We start from the raw sequence: 20,408 nt of genomic DNA, 5'->3' as shown, positions 1-20,408 counted from the left end.
CTTCTTTCTTGTATGTATTAGTGCAAAATCACATATATAATGTAAAAGGAATGAATCTCTCATGCAGTGTGTTTAAAAATTGTATTAATTGAGTGTGCTCTCAAAAATTATTTATAGACTCTGAGGCATTCTATTTTATTTAAAAAAATTTTTTTCCAGATAAATTAAGAAGACTGACAATACCAAATATTGCTGAGAATCTGAAACATACCTCTCTCATACTTTGGTGGTAGAATAAATTGGTTTAACCACTTTGGAATATTATATGGGACAATATATAAACCTTAAATATGAACCTCCTTTAAAATCCAGAAACGTGTTATAAGATATGTATGTACTCAAGAGAAATGAAGACAGAAATATACCAAAAGCCATATTCAAGAATGTTTCCAGCAGTGTTATAAAACCTGCCAAGCTGGAAATGCCCCAGACTAGAAGTAATCCAAATGCCCATTGTCAATAAAATGGATAAATGAATTGTATCCTATTTATACAATACTATACTACAAAGTAGTAGAAAGGCATGACTTACTGATGCACACAGCAAATGAGATTATTCTTCTAGACATAATATTGAGCAGAATAAACCAAACACAGAAGAATATATATGGAATAATTTCATTAATCTATGTTGAGAAATAGACAATGATAGTGACACTTAAAACACTGGCCACCATAGGCAGAGGAGATTAACTGGGAGCAGACCCAGGAGGGCCTTCCAAAGAACTAGAAATGACTTATATCTTGATTTGGAAAATGTTTTCATGAGTATACAAATATTTAGGCATTCATTGATCTGTTGCACTTAAGATTTATGTACTTTATTATATGTAAGATCTATTGCAATAATAAAATTATTTCAAATATTATAACCAAATAAGAATCATCCAACTTAATTCTTTCCAGTCAAAATTACAAAGGACCAGTGGAAATCGTCATGCACACACACAAGTGCAATGGCAGTATGCTTAAGACTAAACCACAGCTTTCATTTTTAAAAGCCACAAATCAGTCTTACCTCCCTCTATGATCTTTTCCTGAAACCAATCATTTTCCACTGTCTAAGAGTAATCCAATTAGTTCTGCATCCACAGCAAGTGAACCTGAATAAGTAGGTTGAGGTTGTGTTGCCTTTCATTCTAATGTGTTCCTATTACACCTGCCCTATCCCCTGAAACTAAGGTCAAGAAGTAAATGGTGACAGCAAAGACAGCCAAGAAGAATTTGGAGAGATTTAATACTAATGATATGAAAGGTTATAATATTAACAGCAACATTATAAAGTATGTATCTATCATGAGCATAATTAGATAAAACTTGCACACAAATAAAAAATTTCATGAGTAAAATCCCCAAAGAGGTATCAGTGTGTATCTCTAGATGTCTTCAGAAGGTGACAGTGCAACAACTATATTTCCCATTTTTAGCATTTTTACAAAATCAATGTTTCAATTAATTTACAATCATTAAAAATAAATCATTTAGAAAAACTTTCATTCTGTTTTTAAAAGTTATTCGAAACCCATATAAACAAATCACGTATGCTTCAATTGTCACAACTACGATGCCTTTAATTTTCAGTGATCATGAACATTCTTTACTTCAGCTCTCCTCACATCATGGACTTTTTCCTAGTATAACAAGAGCTTCAGCTACAATGTTACTCCAGCATCACTCCTTCCCTTATTCTGTCTTAAACACAGACCTTCAGCTGCAGATCAACTCTGAATCTGTCCCCATGGGCCTGTGAGGCTCTGTGGTCTGTGTTTTGGCTCTTTCATGGACATGCCATTCCAGTTACAGGGTCACTCACTCTAGACTCCATTGTCTTTCCCTGGGTCCCTTCAAACACCATCTTTATTTTGCTGTAGTCAGCTTCAACTATCTCTGGACAGACCATATTAACAGGTGTTGTTGACAGTGGGACAAAATGGGCTAGGTGAGACCAAGATAAGGAACATAGGCAAGACATGGCTCCAAAATAGTGAGGTGTAACATGAGCTCTTTGGAGCTTGGCAACAAAACTAGTTTCAAAGGAATAATATGTTGATGCTGTGATTTCCAGAGAGCAAACATAAAATGTTTGAAAAAGATAAATAAAACATGTTATTTAGACAAAATAATCAGAAAAATACAGTGTTAAACATGAAGTACTGAAAAATTCTAGATATACACAAGTATTATCACATAATTGTTACTCCTCAAATCTGCTTTGAACACTTCTGTTTGCATTTGTATGAATTAAGACCCTTCTTAAGTGTGGATAAAGGCTGCCAGACACCCTTCAGAAGAAAACAGAGTATGGTAACTGGTTCAGAAAGTGGAAGGGGAAGCCAGGCCCAGTGGCACATGCCTGTAATCCCAGCAACTAGGGAGGCTGAGGCAGGAGGAAGGAGGATTGTGAGTTCAAACCCAGCCTCAGTGATTTAGTAAGGCCCTAAGCAACTTAGAGAGACACTGTCTCTAGTAAAATATAAAAAAGGGCTGGGATGTGGCTCAGTCGTTAAGCATCCCTGGGTTCAATCCCTGGTGCCCCAAAAACAAAACAAAACAGAAAAGAAAAAGAAAGTGGGAGGGGGGGGAGAGGGGTCTCTCCAAAGAGTCCCTATATGGTCCAAAGAAGACAGTTGATATTCTAGCCTATACAGAGGTAGAAACTACCTCTAAAACATAAAAATCATTTTCACTTTATTTTTTTTATTTATAATATACAAAGACTTCTGAAATCAAATCTCAGGTTACTTGGAATGTTTTCCTTGTCTAACAGTAGCATGATATAGTGTAGCATAATCAGAGTGTTGAAAATCAGATTGTTGAGAAATCTGTGCAGAAAAGAACTATTTAAAGAAATCAACCAAGCATTTTGAGATGCTAGAGCAATCTGCCAAGGCCTATGAAGAAAAATACTAATGAGAGGAAGGAGATATCTCTTTTCTGAAAAACTTCATTTTTAATAATTAAAGAGCAAATCTCATCTAATTATATTAGACAGCTTCAAATTGAAATAAAAACTGTTTAGTACTAGAGAGTCCAATTAACTAGGTGTTAAAAATATGAGTGTCAAGAGCAAAGACTCTGAGTGAACTGTCATTAGGGAGACAATATCCTTAATCTAGCTTTAAAAAATGAAAAGTAAGTTTGGGAGCAGACTCCAGTTTTCATGCATTGGTTTTACTTCTTATCCAATACAAAAATATATCATTATATATACATACACAGTTATAACACACACATACATACACACACACACACTCACTGCTTTGAAAACACTTGCATTAAGGGGAGTGCTCACAGCTAACCCTCAGTTCCACAGGCAAGTAACAGGCCTGGGCTCCCTCTAATGAATGTGCTTCCCTCATACCCTAGATAGAGGCAGAAAATCAGGACTCTCTCTTTCAGAGATAACCAATAGATAGACTCCATGCTTTCCTTTGAGCATTCACCTTGGTAAAATCATATTGGTTAACAAATTATGATCAACATTGTTTTCAGCAAAACTAGGATCAATGATGTTCATTCCACCTCCTCATGCCTTTTCCAAGCTAACAAACTAATGCACTCTCCAGTTCTAGGACAGACAAGATGTACAGGGTTAGGGTTCTTTCTGTGTCTCAATAAACCTGATATTTACTTTGCCCCTCAGCAGCATTTCCTCATGCCCATTCCAGATTTCCTCTCAGACTTTTTCACCAATTCTGGAAAAGCAGGTTTCTATATCAAGTAGACAAATCTAGGTTTCTGAGACCCAGGAAACCTACCTTCTTAATTCCACCAATAACCTGTAGATGCCTTCTGACTTTGTTCATTATAGGACAGTTTTCCTTATGAAAAGAGCTCATTCCCAGATGCACCAATCCTTGGTGTACAACACACACATTACAAATACAGAACTCTAAGAAGGCTCAATATTAATTATGTGGTGATAAAATCAGCCTTGCCACAGAAACAATTTATAAGATTCAAAGCAACTACAAAATGGGAAAATATAAAATTGCTTCATCACACTGCTTTAGATTTTTAAGCCCCAGAGAGTTGAGAAAGTATCTTCAGGGAAATTATGAGGAAAAGTTAGCCTACAAACTTTAGAGAGACTCATTGCTCCAAGTCCAAGCTCAGGGAAAGACACCATAATGAATCAATATATTAAATCCCCTAGCTAGTGAGGTGCCTTCTTCTGGGCCAAAGAGGACTTAGCTATATGGAATTCATTATTGACTTGAACTGGAGAGTTTAGCCAAAAAATTAATAAATCAAATATCTTAAGTAATTGCAAGAATCAGGAAAAAAACTACACATGTGGAAAATAGAGCGCCTATAGATAAAACACGCAGACAAATAATTTTTGAAAATTAACCTATAATTATTTAAACATTTGATAGCAACTGTATTTCTTTTTAAAAAGGGATCTATAAGGAGACATTTGTGCAAATGCTAGATGACAACACAAAATTAACAGCCACTGTTATATTTATCTGTTCCTGTGTCATGTTTAATGAGAATGGATGTGACACCAAAAAGTGTTCTGTAAGCAGACATACTTGAAAATGGTATGGGAGAGTACCTCTTTATTTATTCTGCACATTATTTCCCTTCAAATTAGAGCTATGCCAGCTTTGTCAAGGTTAATTCCAATGCAGGATTCACAATCTTCTAGTAAAGCTCTATTAAAGCTCAAAGCTTAAAAGCTTAATAGGTCTGTCACTTATTCTTTAAAAATTAAAAACAAAGGGTTTAAAATTTCTAAAGCTGTTTTCATACATACTTTTTCTTTTTTCCCCCCATCATCCCCTGTAAATTATAGGTCAAAAAAACAACAAAAAAAATGAGGGAAATCATGATTTGAATTTTCTGGAAATGTGAATTTAACAAGTCAGTTAAGCTATCAAGTTGTCCCTCACATAGTTTGTATCCAAAAACTAGTATCTTGATTTCTTTCTGCTCAAGGGTATAAGAAATACTCCACATATGTCTGCATAGTCTACCTCTTTAAAAGAAGATCAGATGGCATTGGAGAAGATAATGCTAAGTGAAGTCAGCCAATCCAAAAAAAACAAATGCTGAATGTTTTCTCTGATATAAGTGGGATGACTCATAATGGGGTAGGGAGGGAGAGCTTGGGAGGATTAGATGAATTCTAGATAGGGAAGAGGGGTGGGAGGAAAAGGGAGGGGGAAGGGGATTAGCAAAGATGGTGGAATGTGATGGTCATCATTATACAAAGCACATGTATAAAGACTTGAATTGGGTGTCAACATACCTTATATACAAACAGAGATACGAAAAATTATGGTATATATATATGTATTAAGAATTGTAATGCAAAAGAAAAGTACATGTATAATGGCATAAATTGATGTGAACATACTTTATATACAGAGATACGAAAAATTGTGCTCTATATGTGTAATAAGGATTGTAATGCATTCCACTGTTGTCGTGTATTTAAAAAAAAGTAATAAAAACAATAAAAAAGAAAGAAAGAAGATCAGAGAACCCAACATAATCAATAATAGTTCCTACTCACAGATCACAACCTGAACTTGAGTTGCTTGTGGGAGGGAGGTAGAAAGAGAGCCAGGAACACAATGTGTGAAAGTCTGAAGAAGACCCTGATCCTGAGCTGTTAGTCATTTAGCATTCATTTTAGAAATAATGACACTTACATCCAGCAGTTGGATTTCCAAATAACTGAAAGCTCCTCCACTGAGCTTATGGAATCTAAGATATCATCATTAATTCAATGCCATTTAAAATGAGCATTTGTTTGTGAGAACATATTCCATGGGTGGTAAGGATGTGAGTGGAAGGAAAGTACCGCTGAGTTTTGGGAGAAGGGCACTGCTACAAAAGAAATACGGTGAACAGGAAACTGAGGTTCATCAAGGATGAAGTCACTCTGTTGCAGACACCTCCAGGAAGAGCAAATGCTAATTTGAGAGGGGCAGCAGGATGTGGGAGCTGATACTGGTGCTCAACATTTATGAGACAGTGAAGGGTGAAGTTTAAGGATATCAGTTCTGTAGCTTCTGGTTCTATGCCTACTAGCTGTGTAATTTTATTCAACTCTTTGGCCTCAGTATCCTCATCTATAAAATTGAAATGCTAGTATTTATTTTATAGTTCTTTGTTGAGGACTAAATAATACACCTCAAGTGTTTTGAACACTGCTTGTCACATAATAAATATTTACTAAGGTTATCTATTATATTATTTATTTATAATTATAATCCTTCATGGTAAGGTTCTGCATTTTTATCACTGAGCCTGTTTGAAGACACTTCTCTAAAATTATACACTTATAATTGATAAAAGCAGGGTTTAAACCCATTCTTCCTATCAGTAAGTCATACAAATACTTAAAATTCTTGAAATACATTTTCTACTTCTATCTTATGTCCTAGATCCTGATTCTCCAAGCAGCATGAACATCAGCTGAGAATTTGTTAAAAATGCAAATTTTCTGGTCCCATCCCACATCTGTCATTCAAAGTTGATAGTATAAGGACAGCTGGGTGCAGTTATTTTCTCTTTCCATAGAGGATATAACAACTTTCAACAAGAGCCTTAAAGAATATCCTACAGGGTTTGTGAAACACTAGAACATATGTTTAGTCAAGACTGTGAAGAATTTTACCCTGGAGGTTTTGAACAAAAGACAGTTGATATTCTAGGACAGCTGAATTTCAGACTTTCCTGGGAACTGGGAGCTGAATCATTATACTACCAATTTTCCCAGTGATGTTGGGCAACTCTCATATTTGTAGGTTTATTTTTTCCCATCGGCAAAATAAATAATGCCTCACATCCCTCACCATTTTATATTCTACTGAATGAACTCTAACTGCCTCCTGAACCAGACTTTTACAAATAGGATATAAAATAAAATAAAAATATCAAAAATGGAGTGACTTGTTGGGTTGAGTTACAAGAAAATGAAATTCTTGGGTTTTTAAAAATTGAATCAGAGAATGAAAAACTTGCAGGAGGTTTAGAAATCTCATTTCTAAGTGATATAGAATGAACTCTATATAATATTAGGCTAGTAATATAAGTAAGTCACCTTCTTGAAGAGAAAAAGGAAAATATCACAAACTCCTCCTCACTTTAGTTTACTATAGTGAGAGCTTCCCCTGGAAAACAAACTGTGAATCTGAGTGTGGGTGTGTGGGGACACTCAGACTGGAGGTTCACACACCTAAGCTTTAATCTAAGAAGTTTTCTACTAGATATGAGCTTGCTTTGGCTTCTTTGAGACTCAGTTGGTCCAGCTATAAAATATAAAGGAAGACTAAACTGCATCATGTCTTAGAAAATCAGTTAATCCTTGTTGATTTATCAGACGACAGCAGTGAAGATGCCTCCTCTGACAACGGCAGTTGTGACAGACACTATCAGATGACAACAATTCAAAGCGAATGAGGAGAAACTTCAGAAAATGAAATCATCCCTGTGGTCCAGGTATTTTTGGTGTCAAATGATAGTATGTAATTTCCAAAACAAAGTCATAGGTTTTTTTTTTCCTCCCTAGGGGTAACCACTCACTTTTCCAATACACATATGTAAATAGCACTTTTTAAACTTGTGTTGGAGATTATATATATATATATATATACATACATATTAGAAATATTGGTTTAAAGAATAAGGGGGAAGAACCAACTGCACTTGGGACTTATTCCCTAATGATGGAGATAAAGAAGATGGAGTCTTTTCATAGCATGAAAATCTAGCAAGATTTTACTTTTTTAAGAAAGCAACTATGGAAGAAGGAAGAACCAACATAGTAGCTCTATGATTAACCGAAGGCCTTTGGTCCCCTTGATCCCTTGCATGCAGCTCCTGCTGAGGCCTTCTCATGGGCCATTATTTGGTCTTTGGTTATAAATTACTTTCCAGAAACCAAGGCTTCCTAGAGAAGCTCTACAATTTAGCCTAAAAGGCTAAATCCTAGGACTGGTAGTTTTGAAATTTAAAAATGCCTCAAATTTCCATAATGGTTGGAGAATGAACTGAAAGTTAACTAGTCACCAACAAACCTCAAAGTCCCTAAACTTAAATATTCTATTTAGTTAAAAATGCAGTGTGAAACATGATGGCAGATAGTTGCAATGCCCCATTCAACTCATGGAAGGGAAATCAAAAGCCTGAAATCAGATTTCAGGTTCCATATTCTGTCACTACCGGCATACTCAGTTTGCTTCTCTATAGGTCACTCTGCATAATTTCCCCTCAAAGGCAGAGGATTCTCTTGGTATAATCTCTAATACGAGGAAGCATGAAGGACATCAAGCAATGAAAAACTAACATGTGAGTGTGGCAAAGAGAATGAGAAAATACGAGAAGATGAACAGAGAACTGGAGAGGTCAGCAGTAGCTAGAGAAGACAGAGTTTGTTAGTTTTGTGCTGCTCTGACAAAAATACCTGAGAAGAAAAACTAAAGGGAGAAAAAGTCAATTTGGAGCTCACAGTTTCAGAGGTCTTCATCCATAAGGGGCCTACTTCATTGTTCTGGGCCCAAAGTGAGGCAGCCCATCATGGAGGAATGATGCTACAGAGGAAAGTTGTTCACCTCATGGAAAGGTCAGGAAGCAGAGAGAGAGTGAGAGAGAGAGGGTGGAGGGGGGAAGAGGCCCTAGGGAATATTCAGCCTTCCAGGATATACCCCTACTTTCTCCAGCCATGTCTCATCTACCTCTCATCCAGTTCATTCAAACTAGGATGGATTTAATAGGTTAAAGCTCCCACAGTGCAATAATTTTACCTCTCAACATTCCTGTGGGACAGGAGCTTTGGGGGACATCTCCTATCCAAACCATAAGACAGGGCCTTGAGGACAAGTACACCTAGGTAGGCTTTCTTCTAGAAGTGAAAGAAGTCATGGAAGGTTCTATGCCAGAGGAACAGCATGAGCTAATCTGCCTTATGCTGGAATGATGGTCTAATAGACAGAGGAAAGATTTTTTTGAGGATCTGTAGGACCAAATGAGTAGCCTAAATTTCAAAAAATTCCTGCTGTGTTTTTGATTTGTTGATGAAGAAAGTAATACAAACAGGCGTCCACCATCATCATTGTCATCTTCACCAGAGTTTGAGGCCAACAGAGAACCCAGTGGGCCCACAGCTACTTTGTAAAGCTCCTCTGAGTATAGATGCCACTTCCAGCAGTAGCACCAGAGAATATGTTCAGAGAAAAGCCATGCAAATTAACTCTGGCAGTTACTTGGCTCTTGGATATAAGCCAGTAGTGTCTGTCACTGAACTACATCCCCAGTCATTTTTATTTTGAGACAGGGTCTTACTCAGTTGTCCAGGCTAACCTCCAATCCACCTACCTCATTCTCCTGAGTTCCTGGGATTATAGGCATGCACCATCATGCCTGGCCATTTTGGCTCATTTCTCAGAATTCATTTTAAAAACAACAGCCTTTTTCAGTAGCTAGAGATGATGGACAATGTTGGTAAATGGTAAAATTATCTCTGGACCTATAGCAATCATGCCATGCTTAGTAGTACTGCCCATTGTTTTTATTTTATTATTTTAATGTTGTTGTTGTTGTTATTTTGTTTCCTTTTTGTGATGCTTGCATAGGAACACCTTTGTTACATCAGGGAATGTGAAATACAAGCACAAAAGTGAAATGAATAAACAGGATTAAAGAGCCAGAATCAGAGTTTACTGTGACATCTAATCATCGCAAAGAAGGATCTAAACCACATGAGTGTAGCTACAAAATGAGTAAACACATTGGATTTAAAATAAAACTCAACTTTGACAATAAGGAAAAATCCTGGTATATCAGCAGTGTGTTTATATGCCTGGTGTGTTCCCTTTCTCACCCTCTAAACATATGTGTTTTCTTAGGAAAATGAGGAGGAAGGGTTGGGAAGATGATCAATGCTACAGGATCATTCCTCTTTCAGCCTGATGCTGTCTCTGACATTCCTCAATTAGGGAGGGACAATAGACTTCTCTACTGGGAAGAATTTTAATGGTGTACATTATCATTCGTAAGAGTTTTTATTTTGTGATAATGTCACAATTGCTTACAGTTTAACTCCATCACAAACTATAAAGAAAATTATATCTATAGTAGAAAATTTCAAATGAACATTCTATTTAACACAGAGAAAAATATCCACCTTTCCTAGATTGCTATAGAGAAGATTAAAATATTAGGTATATTTTTATAATATTAAGCTAGGTATGCATTTCTAGACGTGAAGTCATAAAATAAAAGTACATTGACTTGACTATGCAAAGTCTGTCTTTCTTTCTTTTTTCTTTTCTTTTCTTTGTTTTTTTTTTTTTTTTTTTTTTGGTGTGTGTGGTACTGGAGATATAGGCCAGGGTCTCACACATACTAAGAAACTCTCTACCACTAAGCTAAATCCCCAACCCTTAACATTATGATATAAAAGAGTAATAAGCAAAAATCAGAAAATCTTTAAATGAACAACTAATAGAAAAAAATGATTCTGAAGTTATAGTAGAAAGTTTTAATTAATTTTGGTCTCCTGTTTTTTTGACAATATCTTTTAGTATTTCCCTTGGACCTGATTATATGATTATGCCACTTCTTAAGAGCCTTGGAACTAAATGACAATAAACATAGTTAACTAAACAGGAATGTGAAGGAGGAATGAATTCTGCTGTCTCCAGCTTCATGGGTGTGTGCTTTGTAGAGGAGGATAGAGCTTCTGCTCAGAAGGGTCTTATGCTTTAATTAATGCAGAGCTGTCATTATGACATTTTTAATTATTTGGGGGAAAGGAGCCTTGCACTGTCGTTTTGCAATGAAAATTATGCATTGGTCCCGTAGTTGGTGTCCTATAAACTATCTATAAAGCAATAAGTTTTATGCCAAAGAAAATGATCAAGAGATATAAGAATAATACTAGTCCTGAAAAGTTTATACTCTACAAGTAGAAGTAAGCTCAGTAGTCAAATTATAGTCAAACAAAGCAGACAATGAAGAACCAGAGAAGGGAGAGGTTAATGCTACATAGAATGAGGCCCAAGTCTGTGGAAGAAGTTTTTGGTTGAAGCAAAAAAGACAGGATTGAACATTGACAGTTTGGAAGAAAACACAGGGATACAGGGAACACGTGGGTATGTGGAATCATTTGCTTTGGGAGGAGCAAGAAGAAAGCAGGCTGGAAAAGTTGGCTGGTCTCAATCATAAAAGGGCCAGGAATGTCCAGGGGGTGCCATAAATAATTCAACAGGAACTGTGAGCCGATGAACGGTTGTAGAAAAGAACCAGTTAGTCACAGCCACCATTTAGATTAAAGCAGGCAGTGATGGTCCTTCTGGTACCTCTGGACCCCCAGCCCAGTCTGAGGGTCACAAACAATGTAAACTTGATAAATATCAGAGTGGCCAGATGGAAAGTGATATCAAAGTCAGAACTCAACTCTTTTTTATTCAACCAGGTAAACTCTACTTGCTCTTAGCTGGCCAACAAAATATGTGCACTCACTCTGGAGAGCCAACTTGTATTAAAGTTTGAATAGTCAGAACAGATCACACAAACTAAGACAGCTCTGACAGTAACATCCCTTCCCCCACAAAAGAAAATATTTCCAGAGTAAATTAAAACACACACACACACACACAACACAGGAAGACATCTCCATCTCCTAAAATGGTACCACCCACTAATAAAGGAGTTCTTATTAGAATGGTTCAATCTCCTTCAGAAAAAAAATGTATAGAAGCTAAAATCAACATCAGACCATTTCATCAACTACAATTGGAATCTCTATCAGGGCTGCATCAGAAAAAAAAAATCTATAACTCTTGCACTTCAAGTTAAAGCTTAAAATGAAATATTAATTCTGTTTCTGTGTTTCTCACCAAATCCACACTCATGCATGCATACACACACACACACACACACACACACACACACACACGACAACTGAACAATTTAATTTCCTTCTAAACTTCAAAAGAAATTTATATTTCCACCTTTTCTAAATGTTTCAACCAATCACAGTGAGGAAAAGAAAAAAAAGTCACCCTGCAGACACAGTAATATTTTAATACATTACTTGATTTAAATTAGAAAGCAACTGACCCTTCAGTAGAGATATAGCAAAAAGAGTTCATGTGGATACAAAAAAAATGCATAAAGGGTGAAACAGAAGCAAATGAATTAACCAGAAAGATACCCAAGAAAGGAATATTAAATTCAATAGATACCTGTTAAAATGTATCGCTGAAACAAAATATGACTCTAACTTGGTAGTTCTGTTTTAACTATTTATTCACAAAACGAAAGTATACAGCAAACAATAAACATTCTCAAAATGAAATCTTAGGGGTACACTTCCCTTTAGTTCACAGTTCACATAATCTGTGCCTCACTATTTAATTATGTTTCTGTTTTTAAATGAAAGAAATACAAAAATAATTACATTTAAGGCATCATAATTTTCAATATTCTTTTCAATCATAAAAAAATGATTTTCTTTAAAACAAATTTGGACTTGAATATCAGTGTATTCCTAAAAAATGAAAACCTGGCTTCTTAGTTACTATTACCACCCTATATTAAGTTGTCATAATATATAATCAAAGAAAAGAAAAGGTTTGATATTTGAGAACTGTTATATAAAATGAATCTAATTTGAGAAATTAAACTCAGGAACAAAAATTAAATAGATGCTTCTTAGAGTTTTTCCATTTTAGTCATCTGACCTTTCATATGGAAATTCACATAAGAGATGTCTTGGCCTTCCAATGTGGTCTTTTTAGAAGAAGTGACATAATGCATTAACTTATAAATAGTTAAAATGAACTCAGTATCATCTTCTGTTCCAGCAAATTCTCTCTCCTTTCTCTGAGCTACACATCTCTAAGAGAATGCTGAATGAGTGAGTACATAGGATGATCCTCAGAAGTTCCAACCTAACCACATATTCTGAAAACTGGCACTGGAAATATAATGAAGCCCATCCAAGGTCTTCTCTTCTACAAATTGGCAGGTTATTAAGAATGAAATAATGGGAAAAGTCTCCATGTTGCTGCATTTCAAAAACTACAAAAAAATGTTCTTCAAAAGAGAAAAGAAAGTCTCCTACCTTTTTAAAAATTCCATGTACTCGGTGTGCTTGATGAGTCCTGTCCTCATCATTATTGTTTGAAAACATTGTCGATCAATGGCCCAAAGTTTCACATTTACAAGAGCTAGAGAAAGGAGAAAAAGAAAACAAACAGGGAAAAATTAATTAGAGAATTTCAACTGTGAACAATATCCTGCAAAACAGATGAGTTATTCATGAGTGGTATGAAAATGATTAACCTTTCACATGCACTTGAAGCTAATATCATAACACTGCTCTATTCCATTAGAGTCAGGTATGCCTACAAGCACAATGTACTTCATAATTTTCCATACTACCATTATTATCCACTAGGAAGTTTCCTTTTGCTTATGGTATGAGAGTAGTTAAGCACACCCTGAAAATACTTACTGATTCAAAGACTTTCTGTGAAGAAAAAAGCATGCAGATAAAAAGAGGTTCACAAGTAATAATACTCCCTGATAATTCCCCCAAATGATATTAACGACTCATATGACCATATTTTAATTACAAAAATTAGAAGTAAAAATTCAATTTACAGGTTTAAAGGGGAATTCAATATAATAGAAATAATAATTGCATAATAATTTCTATAGAAAGCTTGTTAAACAAATTGTAGCCTGTGCCCAAAGTGGCCACATAGAAGTTTTATTAGATATTTTTGGTGAATTTTAATTTCTACTCCTACACACTGTCATCTTGACAACGCATAATTAAATGTTGAATCTGCAATGTATGTATGTATGTATGGAAAGACTACAATGAAACCCACTAATTTGTACTATAAATATGTGTTTATAATTCTAATAATAATAAATAAGAAAGCCATTCTGCCAAGAAATAATTGTGGAAGCCAGATATCCCAGAACTGCTAAACAGATAAGCATAAGGAAAAAAATGACAGATGCTATAATATATATGAACCAATACACCAAGATAACCTTAGGTTTTAAAAGATAAACACACTGAAAATCTTGATAATTGAATCTGCATGATATATGACAGGCTTATTTTATTATCCTCTCCAATTGTATATGTTTTCAAATTTTCATAATAGAAAATAAGTCAAGTTAGTTTTGAAATAAAGAAAACCAATATACCTCATACCCAGAGGGTATGGAGTAGAGAAAAGGTATGTGAGGGTTTGAGCAAGACTGCTGAGGGGGCCAAGATATGGTTTAATGAGAAACACAGAAAGGTAGAGAAATACAATTCTCTCTTTGCCATAGTTCTCAAACCAAGCGTAGTACATGAGTGAATCGAGACTGGAGATTAAGGGGGAGAGAAAATGTTTGCAGAGAATGAGGTCCCACATATACCTCAAGGGAAAAAGACAGTAGAAATAAAGGAACAGGGGACAAGGAGGTAAAGGAAATGTTATTCTACAGAATAAACCCTATTCTTGAATTTCACCTCGTTTTTCCTTGCAAAACTGAGGATAAGAAATTAAAATATGACTTCTCCTTTGTCTAGCTCCTCAGAGGTGAAAAAAAAAAAAAAAAAAACATGCTCAGTTAAGTAGAAAAAGAGCAAAAGCAAAAAGAACTGATGTGCTCGTGGCTTCTCTTTTCCAAACAGCCTTAAAAATGACACATAATCTAAAACGAAGCTATCACGGGTTTTCTCCAATCATATTCTAGTTCTTCTGATGACTCCAGGCTCTCTTCCAAAACACCTGTGTACTTGAGACATACCGTGAGACCAGATGACACAAACATGGAAAATCAGGGGAGGTTTCCCAAGCAGAGCAGGAAGGGAGACCTTGAAACGTGATGGAGGCCAACCCTGAATAGAAGTGGTTGAAGAGGAAAGTACATAAACAGGAGCACAGCTGGGAATGAGCCCAGGAGAACCTTCCCATAGAACACTGAAATGGCCGAGACTTCTGTAGGGTTGCTACTGTCTGAGAGTCAGTTGATGCAGGGCCCTAGAACCTAGGCTCATGGAGCCAGGATTAATTTGAGGAACAACAGCAAGTTAGTAGAGATCTTTAAAAAAGAAAATAAAGCAAAGTAAAAAAACAAAATTTAAAAGAATATACTCTGGGTACATCAATACTTTACATGTTTATAAATAAAGTAAGTAAATAAAAATTTCCCTGTATTCATCATCACCTAATGATTTCTAGGTATTTTGTAATATAGATAGGTCTCCCACTAAGCACAAATAAGGACGCACTCACCAATTTTGTTATTTAAAAAAAAACAGTGGCAATAAAAATAATTGAAAATACTATGTGGTGAGTTGTAAAAATATATAATAGTTGCAACTATGTGTATATAATATATAACATGTTATGCATTATATAATAGTATCATATATCATTTTTATATACTATGTATTTACATACATAATATATGTTTAGATATTATATATTCATATATGTCTTATTTTTTATAGACATTTTTAAATGCACCTTAAAGAAATGACTAGAAGTGGAATGTCTATGTGAAATACAGCATGCATACATTTTTAAGGCTTTGTCCTGCAGAGAAACTTAACACATTCACACTCCTAGCAGTAATACATGAAATTGTTATTATAGACTCTAAGAGATATGACCATGGTGATAGCTGAGAAAAAAACCAATAAAGGAAAGGCATACATTGGATTAAAAGACACCAGAGTCAAACAGACTACAGACCAACAGTGGTGCCATCAAATAAAAAGCTACATAGAAACTGTAGGGCAGAGTAGTAATATATTGAAAGTTCTATCTAAAGAAAATTGTTCTGTTAAATATCTTGTGTGCAGTTTTCCAACAAGGAGCAATAAGCCAATGTCATGGTCAAGTCAAGAAAGGAGGTTTGTAATGAATATGGCAGCAATAAGAATAAGAGCAAAGGTTTGTCTGGTGTGTGTGTGTGTGTGTGTGTGTGTTTTCTTAGCAAATGCTACCAATTTTGCTATTTATCTCTAATATCTACTTCTTCAGATACATTTGCATATTCTCTCATAGAAAGCTCCTTTCCTGTTTCTTATAATCTCTTCTACTACTAGAAATAAGCTTTTCCTTTGAGAAGGATTAGGTATATTTCTTTATTAATGGTTTACATGCATAAATTTCACCTGCAAAAAAATTCACAAATGAATGTAATCTTAGGTGACCTCTAGCGTTGTGTTAAAAAGCTCTAAACTGAATTGATCAGATTTTATTATCCATATGTTTAAAAATGACTTATATAAATGAGTTAACACAATCCAATCACTGCAATTTCTGTTTGGTTCTTGTTTACTTGGGCTGCTGATGTGTCTCTACATAAAGCTTCATTTCAGATAACGGTGCTGCATGATAATGAACATAGGTTGATGAGATCACAGTCTTATCCACGACCTTGAGTAGGATGCCAAAACAGTTTTTTATATTCAGTTAATATACATATTAGTCAAGTCAGCATTTTACAGGTGGGCAAGCATGACTAATAATCATCTTGCCTTGTTATAAAAAAATGTGGTTATACTGGAGCTGTGATTAATGTCTTGGTTCTCAAACAGCCTGCTGGAATGTAAGTCTGTTTGCTTCCACAACTTAAAGAGATTATTCAAAAGAATCACTTCATTTACCTTTGATTTTAAGTGTTATTTTTACCTGTGTAGGGAATAAACACTGAGCAAATAAAATTTCTGTGATTTTCAAGACGAATGCTGTGGTTGAACTTTTAAAAAGTCTGAAGGGCATAAAACAGAGCACTGGAAAGAGAGTTTCCTTTCTGTTCAAGTATGAATCTAAAATTCTTTGCTAAAATATGTTTCATGTTCTGGGAGTAAGGCCACATTCCACACTGGAAAGCATAAGAACTTTGATTACTACAAGATCACAAGTGTACCGAGCACATTCAACAGGGGTTAAAGTCAGCTTGCATTTAGGGAACACCCAAGATCACAGGGGAAGGAGCCACAAAGATGTAATAAACTAAGAGACCACAAATCTGAATTTAGTTTATGTTCTATGGGGGAATTCATCTATTGTCCCACTTAAATTTTGGAACAATACTGAGAAAGCATATGTAAATATGAAAGCAATGATAGACTTAAATATTTACTTGGGACATATTTATCTTCCATCAGTCTTAAAGATACTGGTGCTGGGTATACAAGTTAGAAAATAAATTCAGCCCCGCCCTCAAGAAACTTGTGATTCAGTACAGAGGTCCACAAACTACTGTAATGCCAAATTGGCCCATGGTCTGTTTTTGTACAGTCTACTAGCAAAGAAAGGGCTTTGTATTTTTACATGTTTAGAATTTCAAAAGCATATTTTTTGATACATGAAAATTATATAAAACAAATTTCAGTGTCCATAAAAGTCTTCTTGGAACATAGCCATGCCCCTTCATTTACATATTATCTCTGGCTGAACCAAGCAACTGCAACACAGACCATATGGACCCCAAGGTCTAAAATATTTCCAACAACACTTGCTGATTTCTGGCCTAGTTAAAGAAAAAACAACTCGAGATATAAACCTACCATGGCTAAGTGTCTGGGGCGTGAATAAGCAGAAAAGGCAACATATACTTTCTTGGGGCACAGCTGAGAAGGACTGATTAAAGAAGATTTACAGAGAGGAATCATCTCAGAGTTCCTTAGGTGGTGTTATGGACTGAATGTCTGTGTTCCCCCAAAATTAGTGAGTTGAAGCCCTAATCACCAAACTCATAGAATTAGGAGGTAGGATCTTTGGGAGGTGATTCGATTTAGGTCTTAAGATGAGATGGGAGGGGAGATAGTAGAGGATAGGAAAGGTAGCAGAATACAACAGTTACTAATAGGGCATTATGTAAAAATGTAGATGTGTAACCGACGTGATTCTGCAATCTGTATTTGGGGTAAAATTGGGAGTTCAAAACCCACCTGAATCAAATGTATGAAATATGATATGTCAAGAGCTTTGTAATGTTTTGAACAACCAATAAAAAAAAATCAAAAAAAAAAAAAAAAGATGAGATGGGATCAGTATCCTTATTAAAAAGGATGGGATCAGAATTCTTACTAAAAAGAGAAACTCATAAGGTCCTTCTCTCTCTGCATGTAGGCACCAAAGAAAGGCCATATGAGCATCTAATCAGGAGAAGAGTTATCTCTAAGAGCTAGACCATGCTTATACCCTAATGTTGGACTTCTGGCCTCCCAAAGTATAAGAAATACCATTTGTTTTCTAACCTATTAATCTGTGGTATTTCTTATAACAGCCTAAACTGATGAAGACCACCTGTCATCCACGGAGCCGTAAGGAGTCTGCATATGGATCTCAAGGGATTCTTGAATTTGAGAGGCAAAAACAACACCTTTATTTTTACTACCCTGTAACTGAAATTTAGTATTTCTTTCAATTCTAAGTGTAAGCAACAAACCACCCTGGTGATTTGTCACCAATAGAAACCATGGCTATTTTTATATCACCCTACATTTGCTATAGCTAACTGAAATATTACTACTTTGAAATCAGAGGCATTGCTAGACCAACCTTTAGATCTTAATTTTGAAAATTGTTATATAACAATTCACACTTTATTACTATATTTCAATATAAATGGTTTTCTTTGGTTAGCCTACATATTTTATTTTATGCTTTTAAAAACATAAAATATATAGTCTTTTAGAGAAGTCCATATATAACTAAACTGACAAATAGGTCAATAGCACTCAAGATTAAGAGCTCCTGTACAGGGCTGGTGGTGTAACCTAGTATAGAGCTCTTGCCTAGTTTGTGTGATACCCTGCATTCAATTCCCAGGACTGATAAAGGCATAGTTGATATATTTCACTGGTCTGCATCCATAGTGGCATGCCAGTTGTTAAAACATCAAAACACATTTATATTATTTAGTAAACAGGCCTGAGTTCACTGACTGTTCCCCCTGACCTTTCAGAACAATCCCCTAGATCTCCATAGTTTAGTAACTAAAAGATTAACATTGAGCTCAACAGTGACTTCCCAGAGTTTGCTCTGGAAGTAAGTCTTCCAAGGGAGTTGTTACATTTTTTATCATGTCCCCCTCTCCATGCTTTAGTCAGCTTTTTCACCACTCTGATTATAAGATCTGACAAGAATGTTGGAGAGGAGGAAAAGTTTATTTAGGGCTCAGTTCAGAGGTTTCAGTTCCTTCAGAGCCAGAACTCCATTGCTCTGGACCTGACATGAGGCAGAACATCAAGGGGGCGGTGGAGGAAGGAAGCTCAAGACATGGTAGTAGGAAGCAGAGAAAGGGTTCCTCACCAGGGATAAATATATATACCCCAAAAAAGGGTGATGACCCATCTCCTCCAGGAACACTCTACAGTTACTACCTGCCTACAGTTACTACCCAGTTAATCCCTATCACTGGATCACATGGGTCAGGTTAAGACTCTTATAATCCAATCATTTGACCTCCAAATATTCTACTATTGTTTCACACATGAGCTTTTAGGGTTGCCTCATATCTAAACCATAGCATCCTACCACCAGTGATTTCCAGAAAGGGATCTGGTAGGCATGTATGAAGAAGTAACAGCATAACTCCTGAAGGAGACTTCAAGTGGTCCAGGTAGTCAGAGATTAGAGGTAGTCAGAGGTGAAACAGAAATGAGAAGATAAGCCCAAGTTGAAGACTATAGTTCTTGTATGCCTGCTCTGGGGCTACGTCTAGATCCACAAGTCTGAGGAGAAGGTACTGAAGAATTTAAAACAAATGATTCACTTCAAAAAGATTATGGTAGAAAACACCTATTAGTATATTGGAGGAGAGGACTTAGAAACAACAGAGATAAAGATAGTAATAGAGATCAATTAACAGCTCTTACAGTTACCCAGGTGGGTAGATTCTGGTGATGGCAATGAAGCTAGAGAGGCAGGTGAATTTTTAAAGGCATTAAGGACCTTGAATAGGCAAGACAGGTCAGAAAGAAGAAATTTGACTCTAATATCCAATTCTCTAGATTAGATATATGAACAGAAATGAAATAGTGGAATCACAAATGTTGCATTTATATTATTAAAAAATTCAGGTGACTGTATTTTCAATAGCTGCCTTTTTTTCCTGTTTTTGTTTGTTTGTTTCATTTTGTTTTTGTGGTGATGAGGATTGAACCCAGGGTTTTCTTTCTGATTTTTTTAAGGGCAATAATCATGCATATCAAAAACTAATTTGAATGACTTAGCAATAATTAAAATAAGCTAAACTGTGGAGCCAACATACATGCCCTTTAGTGGATGAATGGATAAAAAATATTTGGCATATATACACAGTGAAATTTTACTCAGCAATAAAATAGAATAAAATCATGGCATTTGCAGATAAATGGATGGTGTTGGAAAAGATAATGCTAAGTGAAG

At 35.6% G+C, this 20,408-nt stretch overlaps 1 protein-coding gene across 2 annotated transcripts in view; it reads right to left on the bottom strand.

Moving 5' to 3' along the window:
• Positions 1-20,408, bottom strand: part of Prkg1 (protein kinase cGMP-dependent 1) — a 1,193,620-nt gene that overhangs the window by 414,349 nt on the left and 758,863 nt on the right. For both annotated transcript variants that reach the window (XM_027949240.2, XM_027949239.3), the window contains exon 4: positions 13,088-13,193. In XM_027949240.2, coding sequence (XP_027805041.1) covers positions 13,088-13,193 — 106 coding nt within the window. The remainder of the gene's footprint in view (positions 1-13,087; positions 13,194-20,408) is intronic.

The sequence above is a fragment of the Marmota flaviventris genome, chromosome 4 (assembly GCF_047511675.1).
Source record: "Marmota flaviventris isolate mMarFla1 chromosome 4, mMarFla1.hap1, whole genome shotgun sequence".
In the NCBI taxonomy this organism is placed as follows: Eukaryota; Metazoa; Chordata; class Mammalia; order Rodentia; family Sciuridae; genus Marmota; species Marmota flaviventris.
Note: the sequence above shows the minus strand (reverse complement) of the source record. Positions and strands in the feature narration are given on the sequence as shown.